The sequence below is a fragment of the Pseudorca crassidens genome, chromosome 15 (genome assembly GCF_039906515.1).
Source record: "Pseudorca crassidens isolate mPseCra1 chromosome 15, mPseCra1.hap1, whole genome shotgun sequence".
NCBI classification, from domain to species: Eukaryota; Metazoa; Chordata; class Mammalia; order Artiodactyla; family Delphinidae; genus Pseudorca; species Pseudorca crassidens.
Genome location: NC_090310.1, coordinates 3,386,005 through 3,405,341, shown reverse-complemented (window position 1 = coordinate 3,405,341; position 19,337 = coordinate 3,386,005). Strand labels below are relative to the sequence as shown.

Below are 19,337 nucleotides of genomic sequence, written 5' to 3'. Positions count from 1 at the left end.
AAGTTAAAGGCTGTACCCACCTGGACCGACGGCAGCGTGAAAGCGAAGGGCAAACAGGGATACGAGAGGGGTCAGGCCCACAGAGGGCGGGTGCCAGGGGCTGGGGGAGCGGGCTGGGGCGTTGGCGGTCAGAGGGGACCGAGGTGCAGTTTGGGGAGATGAGAGATTCTGCAGATGGATGGTGGCGACGGCTGCACGACAGTGTGAACGCACTGGACGCCCCCGAACTTACGCTTAGTAACAGTGACGATGGTCAATTTAGTGCCACGCAATTAGAAGGGTGGCTGAGGCTCTGGGGTAGCTGACGTGGGAGACGAGCGGCCCGGGGTGTCCTGGCCCGGGGTGGCAGGGACACGGGAGAGGTGGGGGCCTCACGGAGTCTCAGGGGCAGGCAGAGCTCGGGACGCCCGCTGAGGAGAAGGAGGCCCAGAGGAGACCGGGGACTGCGCTGCCCCGACGCGCCCTCCCCACCCGGGGCCCGGCTGACCACCTCTCACTGCATCACCGAGAGCCCTCCTTGCGGGCCTCGGTTTCACAGCCCGTGCTCTTCCCGCTGCGTGCGGCCGCCAGCGACACCACTGCAAATCTCACGGGCATTTAAGAAACAAACGAAAACAATGTGCTTTAGAAAAATGACATGCGCCGCGCGGATCCAAGCTCATAGATCAAAATGCCATCAGGGGAAGTCTTACAAGTTAGCACAACATATAAAACAGGAGGGAGACGCTGTTCTGCCTTGCGGTCCGTCCTCACGGCCCTATCCGCCCACCCCAGGACGCCACACCAGGCCAGGGGCTCCTGGGACCCAGTGTGACAGCGGGCTGGAGAGAGACGCCATCTCGGGGCCCGGGAAGAAGCGCCCCTGCGGGTGGACGCGGCCGGCCCTGTGCCTGTCCCTCGTAGACGGTGACCGGGGCCGAGGACAGACCCTGGCACATAGAAGGCGCTCGGCAGCTAGAGACAAATCCTCCGGGTTTCACTGGGAAGCGGCGGGCAAAGCCCAGGTCTCCATGGGGCTGGGGAGTCGGCGAGGAGCTGGCCAGGGTGGGACGGGCCCCCCCGTGCTGCCGGGGCTGCGGCTGGGCCACGGTGCACACGCGCGCCTCCCACGAGAGGCCCGGAAGCCGCGCACCTCACAGCCTGGCACGTAGAAGGAAGGGCGCCTAGAACCCGGGCTGAGGGACGACCAAAGGCTCCAGCCATTGCCCCAGCCTTTTCGCTGACATCTGGACAAGCCCACTGTGGGCTGGATCTCAGCCCGCGGGGCTCAGAAACAAAGAGAACGTTTACTCATAATCCTGTGAGCGAGATGCTTTCAGCGCTGCTGCCGTCAAAAAGGCTCCAAGGGCAGGACCTGAAGCCGCACTGTCTTGAGTACTTCCCTCCCAGGTTGTTTTATTAAGTGAGTAGTAGCCGATTTTCCAAATATTCAGATAGCTACTCTCAAAACAAACAAAAAACCACACAACTTCTCTACGATGTCTGGCTTTCTGTATCAGCGACTAGCAGGGTTTTCAGCCTCTGTAACCTTTATCTCACGTGGCTCTCACAAACTCCCTTCTGCAAGTGGAATCAGGGGTCAGGTAGTTTCCCCCGTTATCACGGACTGTTCTACAGGCACTGCATCGCGAAAGATGAGCTGGAAACACGTCCAGATCCTGGAGTGACTTCCCGCAGAGCAGGTACCCCTCTGAACATCATGGAGCCCCAGTCCCCGGGCCGGGGCTTCCCCCAAATCATGTGGTTTATTACTGATGCTTTTAGTCTTACCACACAGAATAAAACAACCCTTCCTAACAATGTTCTGGCGCTCAGATGAATAAAATCCACCCGTCTCCTGGGTTCCAGACATTGTGTGTACACTTCCTTGCCACCCCACGACAAGGTCAGGTGACACGGGACGAACCTGTGTAGGCTGAGGACCTGAGCTGGAGGCCGCTGGCCGCCCCTGGGGGCTCCGGGGGCCATCCTCCCTCACCCTCCCCCACCCTCAGAGGCAGCCCGTCACCCAGCCCGTGGGCCACGTCCCCAACGGCCTTCAGGGTTATGAGCCTTTGCCACGGCCGCAGCCAGCACCCCGGTCCTCATGCCTGAGCGTGGCCCCCACGGTCCGTCCCACTGGGTGGCCCTGGCGGTGCCCACATCACTTCTCTCCTCTGAACCTGCAGGGGGGCCCCGAGGCTGTCCGCTCCATCTCTGGCTTCCCCATCAGAGCACCCCACCCTGGCCCCCGAGCCTCTGCCCTGACTCTTCCCCGTCACCAGCTCGTAACTCAGACCTCAGTTAAGATGTCGCTTCCCAGGAAGGCCTGCCACCCACCGTCTCCCCCGCCTCCTGCGGGGCCTTCCTCACTGTGCCCGCATCCCCTGAAGTCTCACCGTCACTCGCTCTCCGTGGTCACAATGTCGCCCTCCTGCTTCCCGGGAGCGGGGAGGCAGTGTGTCCTGCTCGCCCTGCACACCTATCCCCGCAGCGCCTTACACACAGGAGCGCTCCCGAGGAAAGGAAACCAGAGACCTCAGGAACCTAAAGGCCGCTGGGGTGTGGGCAGGGGTTCCGTCCAGGTCCAGCATGGAGATGCGCAGGGGCCCCTAGATCTAGCCGGGAGCTCAGGGGAGGAGGCTGCAGGTGAGCCCGGGGCCCCCGGGATGGGACAGGAGCCGGAGCCAACGGGTCGAAGGGCGGGCAGGGATGCTCCGTCTGAGGTCCGGGAGTGCGCAGGTGCACGGGGGCTGAGAGGCTAGAGCGATGAGAACAGGGGAAGGAATGCCGGGAAGGAGGCCACAGGGCCGGGAAGGGCTGTGGTCAGATGGTGGGGCTGCGAAGACACAGTCAGTTATGTGTCTGACAGTCTCACCCACGAAGCAGTCTTTCTACAGCCGTGGAAAACACACACAGTATAACGAAGCAGACTGTATGACACGACTTGTGTAAATCACCCCCCCCCCCCCGCCACACACACAACTAAACGAACCATCACTCGCAGATGTCTCTGGGTGTGGAAGGTACGAGAAAGGCCTAGCATCAAACTCCTACGGGTCTCGGGAACTCAGAGGACCCCAATGTCAACCGTAACATGTCGTTTTTCTTATTTAAAAAAAATATGACAGGACGTGAACAAGGACACGTTACATGATCCTCTACGCTTTTCTGTATTTTTAATGCCCTGCAGTGCACATGAGTTGTTTCATCAGTTCCGGGCATCCATCTCCAAGTCACAGCTTCTCCTTTGCCAGATGCCCTGCATCCCAGCTGGTGGGGGACAAACACTGCGGGGACGAACAGCGACTCCGAGGCTGGCCTGAGATCAAGGCCCGGCCCTGCCTGTCTCTCAGTGTCCTGCCCGAGTGTGAGCCGGTCCCCGCACCCCGCAGAGGCCACTCAAGCCGATTGCAGGTGAAATCCCCTGTGCTCTGAGATCCCATCCTCCGTCCCGACAAGCAGCTCAGAGAAGCACAAGAACACACACCCTCCTCATTCACTCTGATCGTACAACCTTAGCGGCCGGGAGGCATCCTGGGGGAGCCGAGCCCGTCCCACAGCCCATGCACAAAGGCCGCCCTCTACGGAGCCCCACTAGCGACTGGCGCCTTGGTGAGAGAGCACAGGGCCGGTCCGCCCCAGCACGACCAGCTTGAGGCACGGCAACGGCTTCCCCAGCAACAGGCCGGATCTCACTGTTGACGCCAGACGGCGCAGCAAGCAAACACAGTCCCTCTCCTACTTGGTCACAGGGACAGCAGGGACGATGACAAGGACGGGGGCTTGCGCCGGGTGTATCTAGCGCCAGGCACTGCGGCGAGGGCTGTGAACACACTGCTTCCAGTTCTCAGGACCCAGGGAGTGGGCAGCGTGCCCATCTTACAGATGCGGAAACGGGAGCTTGAGTTAGGTCACCTGTTCAAGGGCGCCCAGCTGGGAGGTATGCCGGCCAGGTCTTTGAAAAGCTAAGCTGCTATATAACCTTCAGCCACTTTCTGTGGCCGGCTCAGTTTTGCATTCAGACCTCTGCTGTTTGTGTATTAATTTTGCCACGAATTTATGAACTGGCAAACACACTGGTAGGTACCGGGTTTACAGTAACGAACCAGAAGCGCAGCCCTGCTCCCCTGACACTCAGACTGTGCCGAATGAGGATTAACTACAAACCCGCCAGTAACAACAACGAGACGGTGCCACCCTGGGGTGCTGGGGGGCGCTGCCCGTGGGACCTCACTCAGAGAAGCGTCGGGAAGGCTGCCTTGAGAAAGTGGATTTCAAGGTCCTACTGTACAGCACAGGGCACTGTATTTGGTATCTTGTAATAACCTATAATGGGAAAGAATCTGAAGAAGAATATATATGTATATACACACACGTGTGTATATGTATGTATGTGTGTGTGTGTGTGTATATACACACATATATATATATAAAGCTGAATCACTTTGCTGTACACCTGAAACTAACAGAACATTGTAAATCAACTATATTTCAATTAAAAAAAAAACCTAATGAAATCTGGGGAAAAGAAGAAAGTGGATCTCAGCAGCAAAGCTCCCTTTGCTCTGAACCAGCTTGTAAGCTCTCAGGCCAGAAATGAGAAAGGAGCCCATCGTCATGGTATTTATTTAGCAACACCTGGAGGCTACAGCCAACGGAACAAGACAACAAAAGCCAATGAGATATGAAATAGTGGAAGAAAGAGACAAAAATAATCATTATGTGCAGATGAAGATCATGACCTAGAAAACACATCTGAAAAGCGAATTTAAAAACCGTTACTAGAAATGGTAACTGTGGCTGTATACGAAATTAACATCTTATTCCAGTACCGCAAAAATTACTTATTAATTACAAGGAGAAAAACAGTTAACTGTTTGGTGGAGTAGCCTGACAACACCTAAACCAAGGGACCACATGACCCCATCGAGAAGGCCCCATGTGCCTGGGTGACACCCTCCAAAAGGACACACGACCCCCTCCTAGCATTTCAGCCAAAGATGCTTCACCAGAACCTGACCAGGATGCTGTCAAATTAGACAAACCTAAGTTGAAAGACATCCGATAAGATAACTCCTGTGGACACGAGCGGGGCTGAGGGGATGGGCACCTGAGCGCAGCCTCCAGCCTGGATCCGGCCTGGACGGCGCAGGAAACCACGAAGGAGGCCGCCAGACAACTGGCAGAAGTGGCATCTGGGCTGAGGATGTGATAAAGCGTCACAGTTACTGTGACGTTTCCTGAACTCACTGCCAGGACAGCGGTTATGGAAGCATCCTTGTTCTGAGGAAATACATACTGTAGTACGAAGGCAAAAGAGGCCCCTCCTTCCTACCCGTGAGCACTGACCCTTTAGAAAATAACGAGGGAAAAAAGATCCAGCATATTAACCATCCCCTAAAGAAATATATAAAATGTCCAGGCTTCAGCGTAACAAGAAACATGGGGGCTCTGTGTAAAGGGAACCAGGCACACAAAGGTGCTGGCTGTGACGCTGGTGGCCGTGTACGGTGAACAGCATGCTGTGCAAGCCGCCTTAGGCTCTTGTGCCCTGTGGTAGCCGGTCAATGAGCGGGTGCGGCCGTGTACCGAGAAGACTTGACCAACGGGAGCCTGCGGGGTTTGGCTACAACGGAGCGGCTCCAGTCTCCTCGGGGCCAGCCCAAGCCCATCACACGCCCCCGCACAACTTCCCGGCAGGCCTGGTGTGGACACCCCTGCCGCCAGAGGCTGAGCTAACCAGGGGGTGGGGACGAGGGGACATGACACCGGACAGTGCCGGCCTGGTTCCCGGCATCAGCACCACTGATCAGAAACCCCTATTCTGTACTTTCCATGAGCAAGCTGTTGGAATGGACCCTTCCAGCTGCCTGCAGGCCACACAAGGTCAGGTACGTGGGTAAACACTCAGCCGACGCTTAGTGCCTCCCAAGGGCCAGGTGTGTGCTGGCCCTGCGGACGCAGTGCCAACCTCACGGAACCTCCAGCTCCCCGAGCAGGACAGACACGGACCAGCGCTCTCACGGTACGGCAGCTGACCCCGGGAAGCCCCGAGGGCTTGACGCGCGGGCCCCACGCGGGCACACGGGGCAGCACCACCCAGTCCGAGCAGGCGTCCACGTGGACACGCGACAGGCACACGTCCGCCTGCGAAGGAATTAAAAGTCTGCAAGGACAGAAACGTAAGCACTAGCGTTGAGGAGTTGGACTCGCAGGGGATCCATCCGTAACCAACACGTACCGTAAACCCAGGGCTATGAAGGGCCAGGGAGAGGGTTTTTTTTAATTTCCCTCAAAGCTGCAAATCTGTCTCCATCTTTACCTGCCATTCACAGGGGTCGTGTCTAAGACCCTCTCACTTTCTTCCTCTAGCGTCAAGAACAAGGGCAACAAAGGGAAAAACGGAACCGTCCATCCGGACTGGGTGCAGACAGGGAAGGGGACCCCTCTGCGGAAGGGCTGCCTGCCCCGCACACAACCTGACCCCACGGCCTGGACCAGGCCTTCCCATCCCTGCACCTCGAAGCGCACGGCGGAAAGCAAGACTTGTGCCTCGGAGGCGAGCGGGTAAACTGAGGCAGCAGCCACACCCCTGGGCCTGGGCACCCATGGACCTACCACGTCCCCAAGAGCACCCGGAGGCCACGGCACATGCAGGCAGTTTAACTTAAATTAACTGAAAAATGAAATAAAAATTAAAATTCAGGGACTTCCCAGGTGGTCCAGTGGTTAAGACTCGGCGCTTCCACTGTCGGGGGCACAGGTTTGATCCCCGGTCGGGGAACTAAGATCCCATACGCCGCGCGATGCAGCCAAAAAAAAAAAAAATTAAAAAAAATTAAAATTCAGTTCTTTGGTCACATTCGCCACATTTCAAGTGTCAACAGCCACGCAGGACCCGGGCTGCCCTGCTGGCCGCTTCTATCATTGCAGGCCGTTCCAGACTCCAGGAGATCCCTGCCCGGCCAACCAAGGGTGGGCAGGCCTGGAAAACCTGCTCACGTCGCAACGCCAGAGAAAAACAGAATTGCTGAGAAAGTTGAACAATCAGTCGAGTCACGCTGCAGGCCAGGAGCTAACAGGGCAGCAAGCGCTCCTGGTCAACATGGAATCAATCAAAGAGCTGGGCACTCCGAAGGGAAGGTGCTTTCCTCCCGCTGCGATGAGTCACTGTTCCCTGCGTCGGGGACGTAACTGCCAAGCAGACCAGATATTTACATCCCCACGGGTGGAGGTGGAGGAGAGCACGAACTTCTGCTGTGCGATCTTCCTTTTCATGTCGCCCCGACGGCTCCAGCCTGTCTGCTCTGTCATCTGCTTTGTCATTAGTATCATCGGATTTCATTCTAATAGCCTTTCAAAATCAGCTCCAAAAAGTTACTAAATTTACAAATTATTTTTCACCGAGGAAGGTTCCAGCCAAGACTTCCTGGTAACACGAAGAAGGCTCCTTAATTTCCTCAGTAAACTGTATCCAAACCACACTCGGGAGGGAGGATTTCTGGGCAGGCTTTCTACAGACAACAGCCTGGCCCCGGGAACGTGCGTTCATCTGCGGGGACTCATGCCCAGCTCCCGAGGCTGGTCTCCCTGCAGCTCACTCCGAAACCCAGCGTTGCGGGTTCCCCAGCAAAGGTACACCCGCCACATCAGGTCAGCACCACCCACCTTACATGACGATTGGCCCAAAATCCCAACTGAAAGATATACAATCACTTTTTGAATCCTATAGCTGCTCCCCAACCAAACGCAATCTGTGAAACAGAGCAATGCAAGTGGGGGGCGGCAAGGGAGGCATCCCAGCACATTTGATGTTACAACCGTCCTCCTGGAAAACAACAAGCCCCGCTGGTTTTCATGATACAAGTCACAAAAGGCAAAGCTTTTTCAGCATAGACAAAAAATGTGTTTTATCCTGTGTGTGATACTGAGTTACTGGGAGGAAGGAAGAAAGAGAGAGAAAAAGACCGGATTGGGAAGGGGTAGAATGAGGTTTACCTTTATCAAAAGGGGGCCGAGTTTTTCACAAGTGTGCTCAGAAAGGTTACACAAAAAACCCCAAAAAAGGAATAATGTCCATAAAAGCCCGTTTTGTCACTGACATCCCTTGAGGGCTGAGTCACTCCATGTCCACCCGCTTCACTCTGCTGTTTCCTGGTGGGTCCACACCCACGGCTGAAGGGAAAAAGCAGGGGTGTCATCCAGGAACCCCAGAGCACCCTGCTTGGCTGTGGGAAAATAACAGAAATAACTGACAAGCTGGATAGTTCCACCTGAAATAAGACTTGATTGTAGATACAAAAAATACTAAATTTAAGCCAAATTATGCCACCAGATGCTAATAAAGTTCAATGACAAAGTTATGACTTCTTTATTTCTACAAAAGGTACTGTCACTCAACTTTTAAAGCAAATTTAAAAAGCAAATTACATCAAAAAGCCTGATCCTTTCATAGATTTCTATTTTCAAAACCATGAGTTGTGGGACTTCCCTGGTGGCGCAGTGGTTAAGAATCCGCCTGCCAGTGCAGGGGACACAGGTTCGAGCCCTGTCGAGCCCTGGGAAGATCCCACATGCCGCGGAGCAGCTAAGCCCAGGTGCCAAAACTACTGAGCCTGTGCTCTAGAGCCTGCGAGCCACAACTACTGAAGCCCGCGCGCCTAGAGCCCGTGCTCCGCAACGAGAAGCCACTGCAATAAGAAGCCCGCGCACCACAACAAAGAGTAGCCCCCGCTCGCCCGCAGCTAGAGAAAGCCTGCACACAGCAACGAAGACCCAACACAGCCAAAAATAAACAAATAAATAAATACATTTAAAAAAAATGAGTTGTTGGGTTCAAAGGGATCAATTTAACTACCAATCGAAGATAAAACATTTGTGTGGTAAGATACATGGACATTAGATCTACATAATTCAATCAGTATTTTTCTCCATGACCAATGCAAGAGGTTACAAATTCACACATGGGTAAAAGATTTATTCAAAATGCAAGAGAAAGCAACGGATTTCACGGAGTTTCACCAAAACTCCACTGATGAGGTTTCAGATTCCATCCTGCAATTAACGTTTAAGAAACTACTACTGTCCAGTTCCAGAGAGGCATCGAAGAGCATCCACAATTTCCTGAAAGGCTACTACCACACTCCTCCCTTTCCCAGCTACATAGTTCTGTAAGGCTGGATTTTCTTCATATACTTCACTGAAACAATGTATCACAACAGACTAAGAGCAGAGGCAGCTATAAAATTCAGCTGTCTTCTATCAAGGCAGACATGAAAGACATACCAAAAAATGAATACCCCTACCCTAACTTCTTTTGTTTGAAATACAAAATAGACTGAGCTATTTTTTCATAAAAACTTATTTTTGAAATAGGCTTATTATTGCTATTTTTGAATAGATTAATATATAGAGTTTAATTTCTCAGTTCTAATTTCGAATGTGGTAAGTGTAACAGACAAATCCCACATAAACAAAAGCTCTCTGGGTTCCCCAGTAATGTGTGAGGGCCCCAAACCCTGAGAGTTGATGGACTAAGTAGAGGTGCGGGATGCCCAGAGGCACCTTTGCCCAAAGGCAGCCGCGTACCTTGAAACGCAGGTGGCAGGTGAAGGGAAGGCCTGCAGAAGCGCTGGGACCTCTGCTAAGGGATGAACGCCAGCAGCCGTGGGCAGCAGGGCGGTCAGAGCTCAGCTCTACACACACACATCAGGGGAAACGAATGGTTAAACACGTCACGGATGACTAAGGGCAAAAGTTCCTTCTTAACCAAGTCATGGACAAACTGTCCAGACTGAAAATCGTTCTCAGGAGAGAGAAGCCACCTTTCGCAAGCAGCTCAGGATTTAGCGCCGGAACCGTCAGGTCTAAGGGAGGCAAGCCCCGCGCTGGCTCACCCCCATCGCACCCAGGGAAAGAAAGCCTGTGATGTCCACCTCAGGGGTGCGGCCACAGCCCGTCACCACCAAACCAGCCTGGACGCCTAGAGCGCAGCCGCTCTGCAGAGCCCTGGACGACACCCAGCATGCCTCCCTGGCTTCCCTTTACACGGTCATGAAACACGTGCACACAGGCAGATTACATTTTTCTTTCTTTTTAGATCAACTGGCAACATCTTACCAGAAAACTAGAAACTCGTGAAAAGCGACAGCAGCAATGAAAATTAACTACAAAATCTCCTAACAAGTCACAATGCAAGGGCCTATTTTCCAGGAAATCAAAGTAAAAGCAAGTTATAAAATCCTCTCATTTTAATATGAAATCCTTTAAATATTCGTTAATTATGGAAACGAGGCATCACTGTAATTCCAGTTGTCATTAATTTAGCAAGCTTATCTCCTGACATTCACAAGATGCAAAACCAGCGAACAGTAAATTACCGTATCTCCGGATCAAATGCTTTCATTTCAGCGCATAATTTTAAACACAGCTGTGTCTTTTTCCAAAGTACTATGAACACCCTTAAAACTCTACTCAAGGGCTTCCCTGGTGGCGCAGTGGTTGAGAGTCCGCCTGCCGATGCAGGGGACGCGGGTTCGTGCCCCGGTCCGGGAAGATCCCATGTGCCGCGGAGCGGCTGGGCCCGTGAGCCATGGCCCCTGAGCCTGCGCGTCCAGAGCCTCTCCTGCGTACCGCAAAAAACAAAACAAAACAAAAAAAACTCTACTCAATACCCTTTTAGCACCTACCAATTCCATTCCTTCATCGATGACAAAGGCTTTAATAAGTTTATTATAAACTCAACACATACTACACGATAAATACCATCCGTCTCATAGACCGATTTTTTAAATACTATAGAAACTTTCTTATATGGGTGATAAGCCCAAAAAACTCAGTGTGAACTCAACACTAGAACATAGATTTAATGTACTAGCTCCCAATTTGCTACACTCCTATAAACCTTTTTTTTTAATTAAAAAAAATTTTTTTTACTTTTTAATAGACCTTTATTGGAGTATAATTGCTTCACAATACTGTGTTAGTTTCTGTTGTGCAGCAAAGTGAATCAGCCATATGCACACACATGGCCCCAGATCCCCTCCCTCTGGAGCCTCCCTCCCACCCTCCCTATCCCACCCCTCTAGGTCATCGCAAAGCCCCGAGCTGATCTCCCCGTGCTATGCTGCTGCTTCCCACCAGCCAACTATTTTACATTCAGTAGTGTATATATGTCCATGCTACTCTCACTTCACCCCAGCTTCACCCTCCCACCCAGTGTCCTCACGTCTGTTCTCTATATCGACCTCTTTATTCCTGCCCTGCAACTAGGTTCATCAGTACCATTTTTCTTTTTTAGATTCCATATATATGCGTTAGCATACGGTATTTGTTTTTCTCTTTCTGACTTACTTCACTCTGTATGACAGACTCTAGGTCCATCCACCTCACTACAAATAACTCAGTTTCATTTCTTTTTATGGCTGAGTAATATTCCATTGTATATATGTGCCACATCTTCTTTACCCATTCATCTGTCAATGGACACTTAGGTTGCTTCCATGTCCTGGCTGTTTGGTGTAAATAGAGCTGCAATGAACACTGTGGTACATGACTTTTTTTTTTTTCGGTACACGGGCCTCTCACTGTTGGGGCCTCTCCCGTTGCGGAGCACAGGCTCAGCGGCCATGGCTCACGGGCCCAGCAGCTCCGTGGCATGTGGGATCTTCCCGGACCGGGGCACGAACCCGTGTCCCCTGCATCGGCAGGCGGACTCTCAGCCGCCGCGCCACCAGGGAAGCCCCCCATGACTCTTTTTGAGTTATGGTTTTCTCAGGGTATATGCCCAGTAGTGGGATTGCTGGTCCTATGGTAGTTCTATTTTTAATTTTTTTAAGGAACCTCCATACTGTTCTCCATAGTGGCTGTATCAATCTACATTCCCACCAACAGTGCAGGAGGGTTCCCTTTTCTCCACACCCTTTCCAGCATTTATTGTTTGTAGATTTTTTGATAATGACCATTCTGACATCGTGAGGTGATATACCTCACTGTAGTTTTGACTTGCATTTCTTTAATAATTAGTGATGTTGAGCACCTTTCCATGTGCCTCCTGGCCATCTGTATGTCTTCCTTGGTGAAATATAAACCTTTTTAAAGAAAGTCTTTAACAAGACACAGTCTAACTTTGAACAAATACATGTGACACACAGTAACCGCCAACTAGCAAGGAAAGCATTAGACAGCTTTTACTTAGAGAAAATGCCGCATTTCGTGTTTTGACCACACCATCCAGACGCGGCCTAAGTCGAAAGCTCCGTTCCCGCCACGGCACGTCCCCGCACCCCTGACCCCCCAGCTTCATTCCGCGTGGTTATCATCCCTCCAGCTTCCAGACGCACTGTCTCTTCTACCCCGTCGCTAGATCAAAACGTTCTTCCATCAGAAGGTCTTTCAGCTGAATCTCTTCCTCGCCAGACCCCGGGCCACCCTCCCGCAGGTCCTGCCGGGTCAGGCCTGAATGACCGGCTGGCTCCGTGGCCCTCCCAGCTCCGAGCAGGCCCACACATGCCACTGCCCCCTGGTCACCGCTCTCCTCTCCACGTGGAAACACAGCTGGCACGATCTCAGTCTCTACATCTTCAGCCACTGGCAACAGACTGATCTGATGCCCTCTCTTGCCCCAAGCGCACCCCCAGCTCAGCACACAGATACACTCCTGAACCAACCACCCAGGAAGAAGGCTTCGGGTCACGGAAGGACCCCGTAGCGCCCAGCAGACTGGGGAGGCACAGTGAGGAGGGTGGGGGAGAAAAGGAACACTGCTGCTGTTTCTGGGACGCTGGGCCCTGAGGCATTCGGCAGACACCTGCTGTCTTCACTAAGTCTGGGGCATTTTCCAGTTAATTTCAATATAATCTCAATCTGAGAAGTACTGTAAGATGGTTAGTAACAAATTCGATATTCTTCACATGACCAGTTGGAACAGCAATGAGAAACTATGTCCTGTATGTTTTCATAAGGCCTAAACAATTATTTACGTAGTAAAATGCCTTGGTGGTTACTGTTAATTACTTTTATTAACAGTGCGCATGTGGAGGCCGTGATCCGTAACACCTGCCGTTCAAAACATGCCTTTCAGAGGGCAGAATGCGTCAGCACGCTGAGGTACATGTGCCGGCAGCCAAAATGAGTGACAAGAGTGCAGGTGGGGGCTTCCCTGGTGGCGCAGTGGTTGAGAGTCTGCCTGCCGATGCAGGGGACGTGGGTTCGTGCCCCGGTCCGGGAAGATCCCACATGCCGCGGAGCGGCTGGGCCCATGAGCCATGGCCGCTGAGCCTGCGCTTCCGGAGCCTGTGCTCCGCAGCGGGAGAGGCCACAACAGTGAGAGGCCCTCGTACCGCAAAAAAAAAAAAAAAAAAAAAAAAAAAAAAAAAAAAAAAAGACCGTGGGAGGAGCTTCCCTGGTGGCGCAGTGGTTGAGAGTCTGCCTGCTAATGCAGGGGACACGGGTTCGAGCCCTGGTCTGGAAGGATCCCACATGCCATGGAACAACTAGGCCCGTGAGCCACAACTACTGAGCCTGCGCGTCTGCAGCCTGTGCTCTGCAACGAGAGGCCGCCACAGTGAGAGGCCCGCGCATCGCGATGAAGAGTGGCCCCTGCTTGCCACAACTAGAGAAAGCCCTTGCACAGAAACGAAGACCCAACACAGCAAAAATAAGTAAATTAATTAATAAACTCCTACCCCCAACATCTTCTAAAAAAAAAAAAGTCCTGGTGTAGGTAATGGCCAAAAGAATTCAGAACACGGCAAATTAAAAAAAAAGAAATAAAAAAAAGAGACCGTGGGAAAGTGTACGGGACAAATGACCCTGTTTCTTCATTGAGAAAAGAAAAAAAAAAGAGTGAGATGAAGCCTATAGCTTGAGAGAGATGTGAGAGATATGCCAACCAATCAGTGTCTGGACCTGATTTGGTTCCTGATTAAACAAACACACTGCAAGAAAAGAAAAAAACAAATTCGTGCGATGGTAAGGGAAATCCACATTCATTGGAAGTTTGATGATAGTAAGAAATTGTTATCAATTTTCTAGGTGTGATAAGGACATTGTGGTTAGGTTTTAAAAAGGGAATCTTTACCTTTTACTGAAATATTTACAGATGGAGTGATAGGACATTTGTGATTTTCTTCCAAATACCTGGGGGTCGGGGGTGGGGGGGGGACGAAGATGAAACAAGTTTGGCCACAACATGGTAGCTGTAGAGGCTGGGTGATGGGCACGTGGAACTCACTCCTCTGTTTCTATGCTTGAAACTTTCTGTAATAATTAGTGTTGAAAAGAAAAAAAAGAGCCATGCTCATCCCAGAAAATTTGGGACACAAAGAAAAGTAAAAAGAAGAAAAGAATCACATACATCTTACCACTCACAGAAACCACCACAAACAGAAGTCTAGTTTTTACTGTAATTATTCATGTAGTCCATGCTCATTTTATAACAGTATCAGGAAAGAAGGTTGGAAGAAAGAAAGGAAGAGCAAGTACAAGGCTGTGCATGGGTCTTTTTCCTGTAGTTCACAGATTACATCTAATTCAAACTCCAAATCTGCTGGTATCAAGACCTACAGTCACACACACGAACCATGTCCACCCGCAGACCCAGGAAGGCCTGCTGACCACCCACCTCGGAAACCCACTAAGTTGGTGACACTGCTTCTCCTCCAGGGAAACTGCATATTCACTCATGGATTTTTCATTCAACAAACGTTAACTCCTCTGTGCGCACCTACTGCCAGCCAGCTCCTGTGCTGTGTCTCCACTTAAAGATAAAAAGTGCCCAGCCCAGCCCTGGGGAACGAGGGCCGGAGAATCGCACAGCAGGGGCTACACCAGGACCTGCTGCACCTCCCTCTGCATGCACCCACAGTCATGGATCAAGGTCAGCTCTAAGTTGTGTCATGTGGAATTTTCTCCCTACCAGTAATTTCAAAATTATTTCATTTTAGTTTTGGAAAAACTTACTTGTAGTCACAAGTGTGGGTGGACTCTGGGGCTCCTCTCCACCTCGTGCTTCCCTGAGTCCGGGGTGGAAAGGGAGGGGCGGCCGGGGGAGCCGTGCCCTGGGGGCGCTGGAGGGGGGCTGCGGCCTCACAGGGCAGGAAAGGGTGAAACGCTACAGCACAAGGAGGAGCTCCAAGTCTCAGGCAGCTGCGGCCACAAAATGTGCACGACAAAATTCCAACACGGATAAGAACTCTGAATTTATGGCGGAGAAACTCACAACTTCGAAGACTCACGGCAAAACTGCACCAACGCCTGAGAGGAGACAGACAATAGCTGCTACCGTTCTTTGAAAGTCAGCACTGAATTTCCCATTTCGAGGTGACAAGAACGTACAGGTCCAACTTCCTTCCTCTGAATTCATTAGCATTTCTTGATTACTCTCCACGTGGTGGGCCAAAGCACCCTGATCTAATTCTAAAAAGCAGCTTCCAACAGCCTGTCCTACAGATGCTACCACCTACAGGTTTAGTTTTCTCAAATAAAAAGAACATAAACCCGCTCGGACTGCTAACATGTTTGTCCACGGGCTTTGACGGTTTCAGAAGCAAACGGACCCCCACGTGGTCTTTCTCCGCCAGCATGTTTCTCCTGTTCCCGTAAATTCTCCAGCACCGCCTGCGCCGCTGTTGCTGAGAGCACCACTGAACTTGAACCCAGCCAGCCGCGCACCGTGGGCAAAGCCCCAGCCAGAGGGCAGGGGACATCTGGGCTGCTGGCTACACGGGCTAGGAAGGCAGCACACCACGTTTCATAAACAAGGGACTCGGTACTCGCACGTGATCTGAGGACTCCTCGGGCTGAAATGTCCTACCCTTGAGTTAGAGAAAAGACTAGTGCATTCGAGACTCGGTAAGCTGGGGCCTCTTCGGGGCTGCACCCTCTCAACAGCGAGGCAGGGAACTGTGAAAACAAGGTTGCTGGACGGCTGCCCTTACAGAACCTGAATTATAAAAAGAGGCCTGAGCAGAACGGGCCTCTGAGAGCCACCAGGCAGGGCGGGGAAGGGCAGGGAGGGGAAGGCGCTGTTTACCTGTCACTTTCTCACCGTGAGAGACTGGACCCAGAATGCATTTAAGGGCCCAGAAATGGAGAGAGTGTGTAGGTCACAGAAAAGGCAGAACAGAGTAACAGCAACCATGGGATAAAACAACTCTGTCATTCACCAAGTCCTGATTTTACAGAAACACACACACACCTTTCACATTTGGAAAACGAAGTCTGTATACGCCCCCCCCCCTACTCACGCCCCGAACACCAGTGAGTCATCGTTGATGTTGAAATGTATTCAGTACAATACCTACAACCAAACGTGCCAATACCCTCGAAAGGGGAGATGGTTACAGAAACAGGCCATCACCCCGGCAAAAACTCCCTGGACCCAGGGTGCTTATAAAAGCGAGAGTAATTAGTCAGAGACAACTCTGGAACCCAAGCACGCTGAAGAAATATAAACACTGCTGAGGAGTTAGAAGCAACTACTACACAGAAAAAGAAAGTGCCTAAGGACCGCATGAGTAACCAAACAGGCTTTCTCCTGATCAAAAGATCTCCGGAAAGCAAGATCTCCTGGGGCAGAGCAGCTGCCCCGGGAACCGGAAGAGCCCGGGAACGCGAGGACGTCGCCAAAGCACCGTGGGGCATCCGCGGCCTGTCCCCAAGCGCGCCGGGTCCCCCTCTCCTTGCCCTGCCTCCCCGCCCGGCCTCTTCCCCTCCTGCCCAGGAACCCCAACTGTGCGGCGACCCCAGCCCTGCGTCCTCAGGTCCACTGAGGAGAGGGCACTTCCTGTCCCGACCCCAGCCCACTCTCCGGCCGTCCCCTCCCGGCCCAAGTTCACAGCTGGCCCCTATGGCCGGGGGCTCGGGCCTTCCGGGGGCACTGCCGCTGCCCCCAGGGACCCCGCACCTCCCGGAGCGACACCGCCTGACGCCAACCCTTCTCCTCGGGAGTGCGTTTGGCGCCGACCCGGGTCCAAACAGGGTGGCGAGGAGAGGGCGACCCTGGTGTCCAGCTTGGGGAGGGGCAAGGGCGACCCTCGGGGCCCGGTCCTCGGGGCTCCCGGGGCCGTCCCCGGGGGTCGGGTTGATCTCGGGCCCAGGCCCGGCGGGGGGCGGGGCGGGGGTGACCCGGGGCCCGGGCCGGGCGGGGGCCGCGGCACTCACTGTTTGGGCAGCTGCAGGGCGGGCGCGCCGCGACGCTGGAAGGCCCCGTCCACGAAGACGCCGTTCTTGCCGAGGCACCGCAGGTAGAAGTGCGGCTCCTGGAAGCTGAGCTGCAGGTGGCGTCGCGAGATGAAGCTGGACAGGCCCATGCTCAGGTCCACCGAGCCCTGCGACGAGTTGCGACCGATGGTGACGCTGGGCTGCCGCATGAGAAACTCGAACTCGCGGCCCTCCAGGCGCGCCAGCGCGGGCCCGGGGCTCCGGCGCACCGAGGCGGCCGCCGCGGCCACCAGGACCTCGCCCGCCGCGCCCCCCGCGCCCCCGGCGATCGAGCCCGGCGGCGGCGGGGGCGGGGGCGGGGGCTGGGCGGGCGGCGGCGGCGACGGCGCGGCGGGCCCGGGCGCGGGGGCGGCGGCGGCGGCGGGGAAGGCGGCGGCGGCGGCGGCGCAAAGCACGGGGCTGCAGGGTGCCGAGCGCAGCGCCAGCAGGGCGCGGGCCCCGCTGTCCTCGCCGACTTCGGCCATGTTCGCACAGCTCCAAGCGGCCTCCGGCGGCGGCGCGGCGCAGGGGGCGGGGCTCCGCGGGGCGCGGCGGGCGCGGGATCCCGGTCCGGATCGCGGCGGAGCGGAGCCTGCGGGCCGCGCTCCCCGCCCGCCGGTGCTCGCGGGGGCGCGCGGGGCGGGGTGGGGGACGGTGTCCGCGCCCGGCCAGCCTCGCCGGTCCCCGGGTAGCGCCTCGCCCACCGCCCCCGGCCGTGGGCTGTCCCTTCCTCCGTCCTGGGACTGGGGTGGGGAACCCCCGAAAAAGTCTCCCTGGAAAGTTTTGATCCTGGGTCACTCACTGGAGAAGGGACAACTGACGTCAGCAGTCTCCGGGGCCCTAGTGGCTCCATTCGCCAACCCTAAAGTGCGATACTTAGGCACCTAGTTTAAGGGGTTTCGAGCTGTAACTGAAGTTTGCCTAAAGATGCTTGCGATCCCTGATGCCCTGTGTTCCTTTTTGGAGTCATACATTCACTCAACAGGTATCTAGACAAGTATCCTGGGACCCATACTAGGGCCCGGTGCAGTCGCCTCCGGCCCTTTACACCTCTCACAGTCTCATGGGGGAAGGCAGACGCCTGCAGAGGAGTCTTCTGTGAAAACGCAGAATTGGCCACCTTAGGCATCCTTCAGATCCCGCAATGCTTCATGCATTCCTAATTCAGCCAGGGCCCCCTACAAAAAGGTGGCAGTGTCTGCACACTGCCATCATTTAATAATTATTGAGCGGGAGAAAACAGACCCTCCCTGGTAGAGCTTACGGTGTACTGGGAGATGCGGACAGGAATCAAGTAACATTCTAATAAATACATACAAAATTACGGCTGTCTCAAGTCCCGTGAGGCATTGTTGCCCAGTGACATGTGTAGGGAGTGTGCCCCCCCTAGGGTGGGAAGCTTGTCTTCGTACCCACTGTCCAGCCTGGGGCTGCAACAGATATTAGCCCAACTGTCACATGGTTGAATATATAGGTACAAACAGAATTAGTGCTTGGGGGGCAAGTAAGAGACATTTTTACAAGAAGCTGTAACGGGAGAACCTACTTGAAGGTGGAGGAAGACAAAAACGGGGTCAGGGATCTCTTCCCTAAGGAGTGATACTTGAACTGAAGTCCAGCGATGATTAGGAGAGGGGGCTGGAGTCCGGGGATGGCATTCCAGCCAAGGAACAGCACGTGCTAAGGAACGGAGCATGGTGCCTTCCCAGGATTGACAGGTGGAAAAGAGAGACTGACCACATCAGCTGAACGGCATCAGTCATGTAATTGGGGTCTGATCCCCAAAGCAATGGGAACCACTGAGGGGCTGTAAGCAGAATGGCAACATGCAGACCCACATATCGGAATTAGGATCACCGGCTGTCGGGCAGAGCCTGAATCCGAAAGGGGTCTGTGTGACCATAGGAGGCCAGCTAGGAAACTCGTAGACCAGGCCAGGGGCTGAGTTAGGGAGATGGGGAGAAGTTAAGGGAGTCAAGCAATATTTATCTCAGACAAAGACGTTTACAGACGCATTGCTGGCGGGAATGGAGAACGCTGCAGCCCCTCTAGAAAGCAGTTTGGTGGAAAACTTACGATCATCTGATTCAGCGATTCCACTTTTCGGTCTATACCCACGAGAATTGAAAGCAGGGTCTTTATTTGTTTTTAAA

The 19,337-nt window shown here is 53.6% G+C and overlaps 1 protein-coding gene across 1 annotated transcript in view; it reads right to left on the bottom strand.

Annotated features, from left to right (window-relative positions):
• The window catches only part of FOXK1 (forkhead box K1), a 65,171-nt gene extending 47,487 nt beyond the window's left edge, over positions 1-17,684 (bottom strand). Inside the window, exon 1 of the mRNA XM_067705396.1 lies at positions 17,146-17,684. Coding sequence (XP_067561497.1) covers positions 17,146-17,669 — 524 coding nt within the window. The 5' untranslated portion in view covers positions 17,670-17,684. The remainder of the gene's footprint in view (positions 1-17,145) is intronic.
• Positions 17,685-19,337: the final 1,653 nt, after the last annotated feature.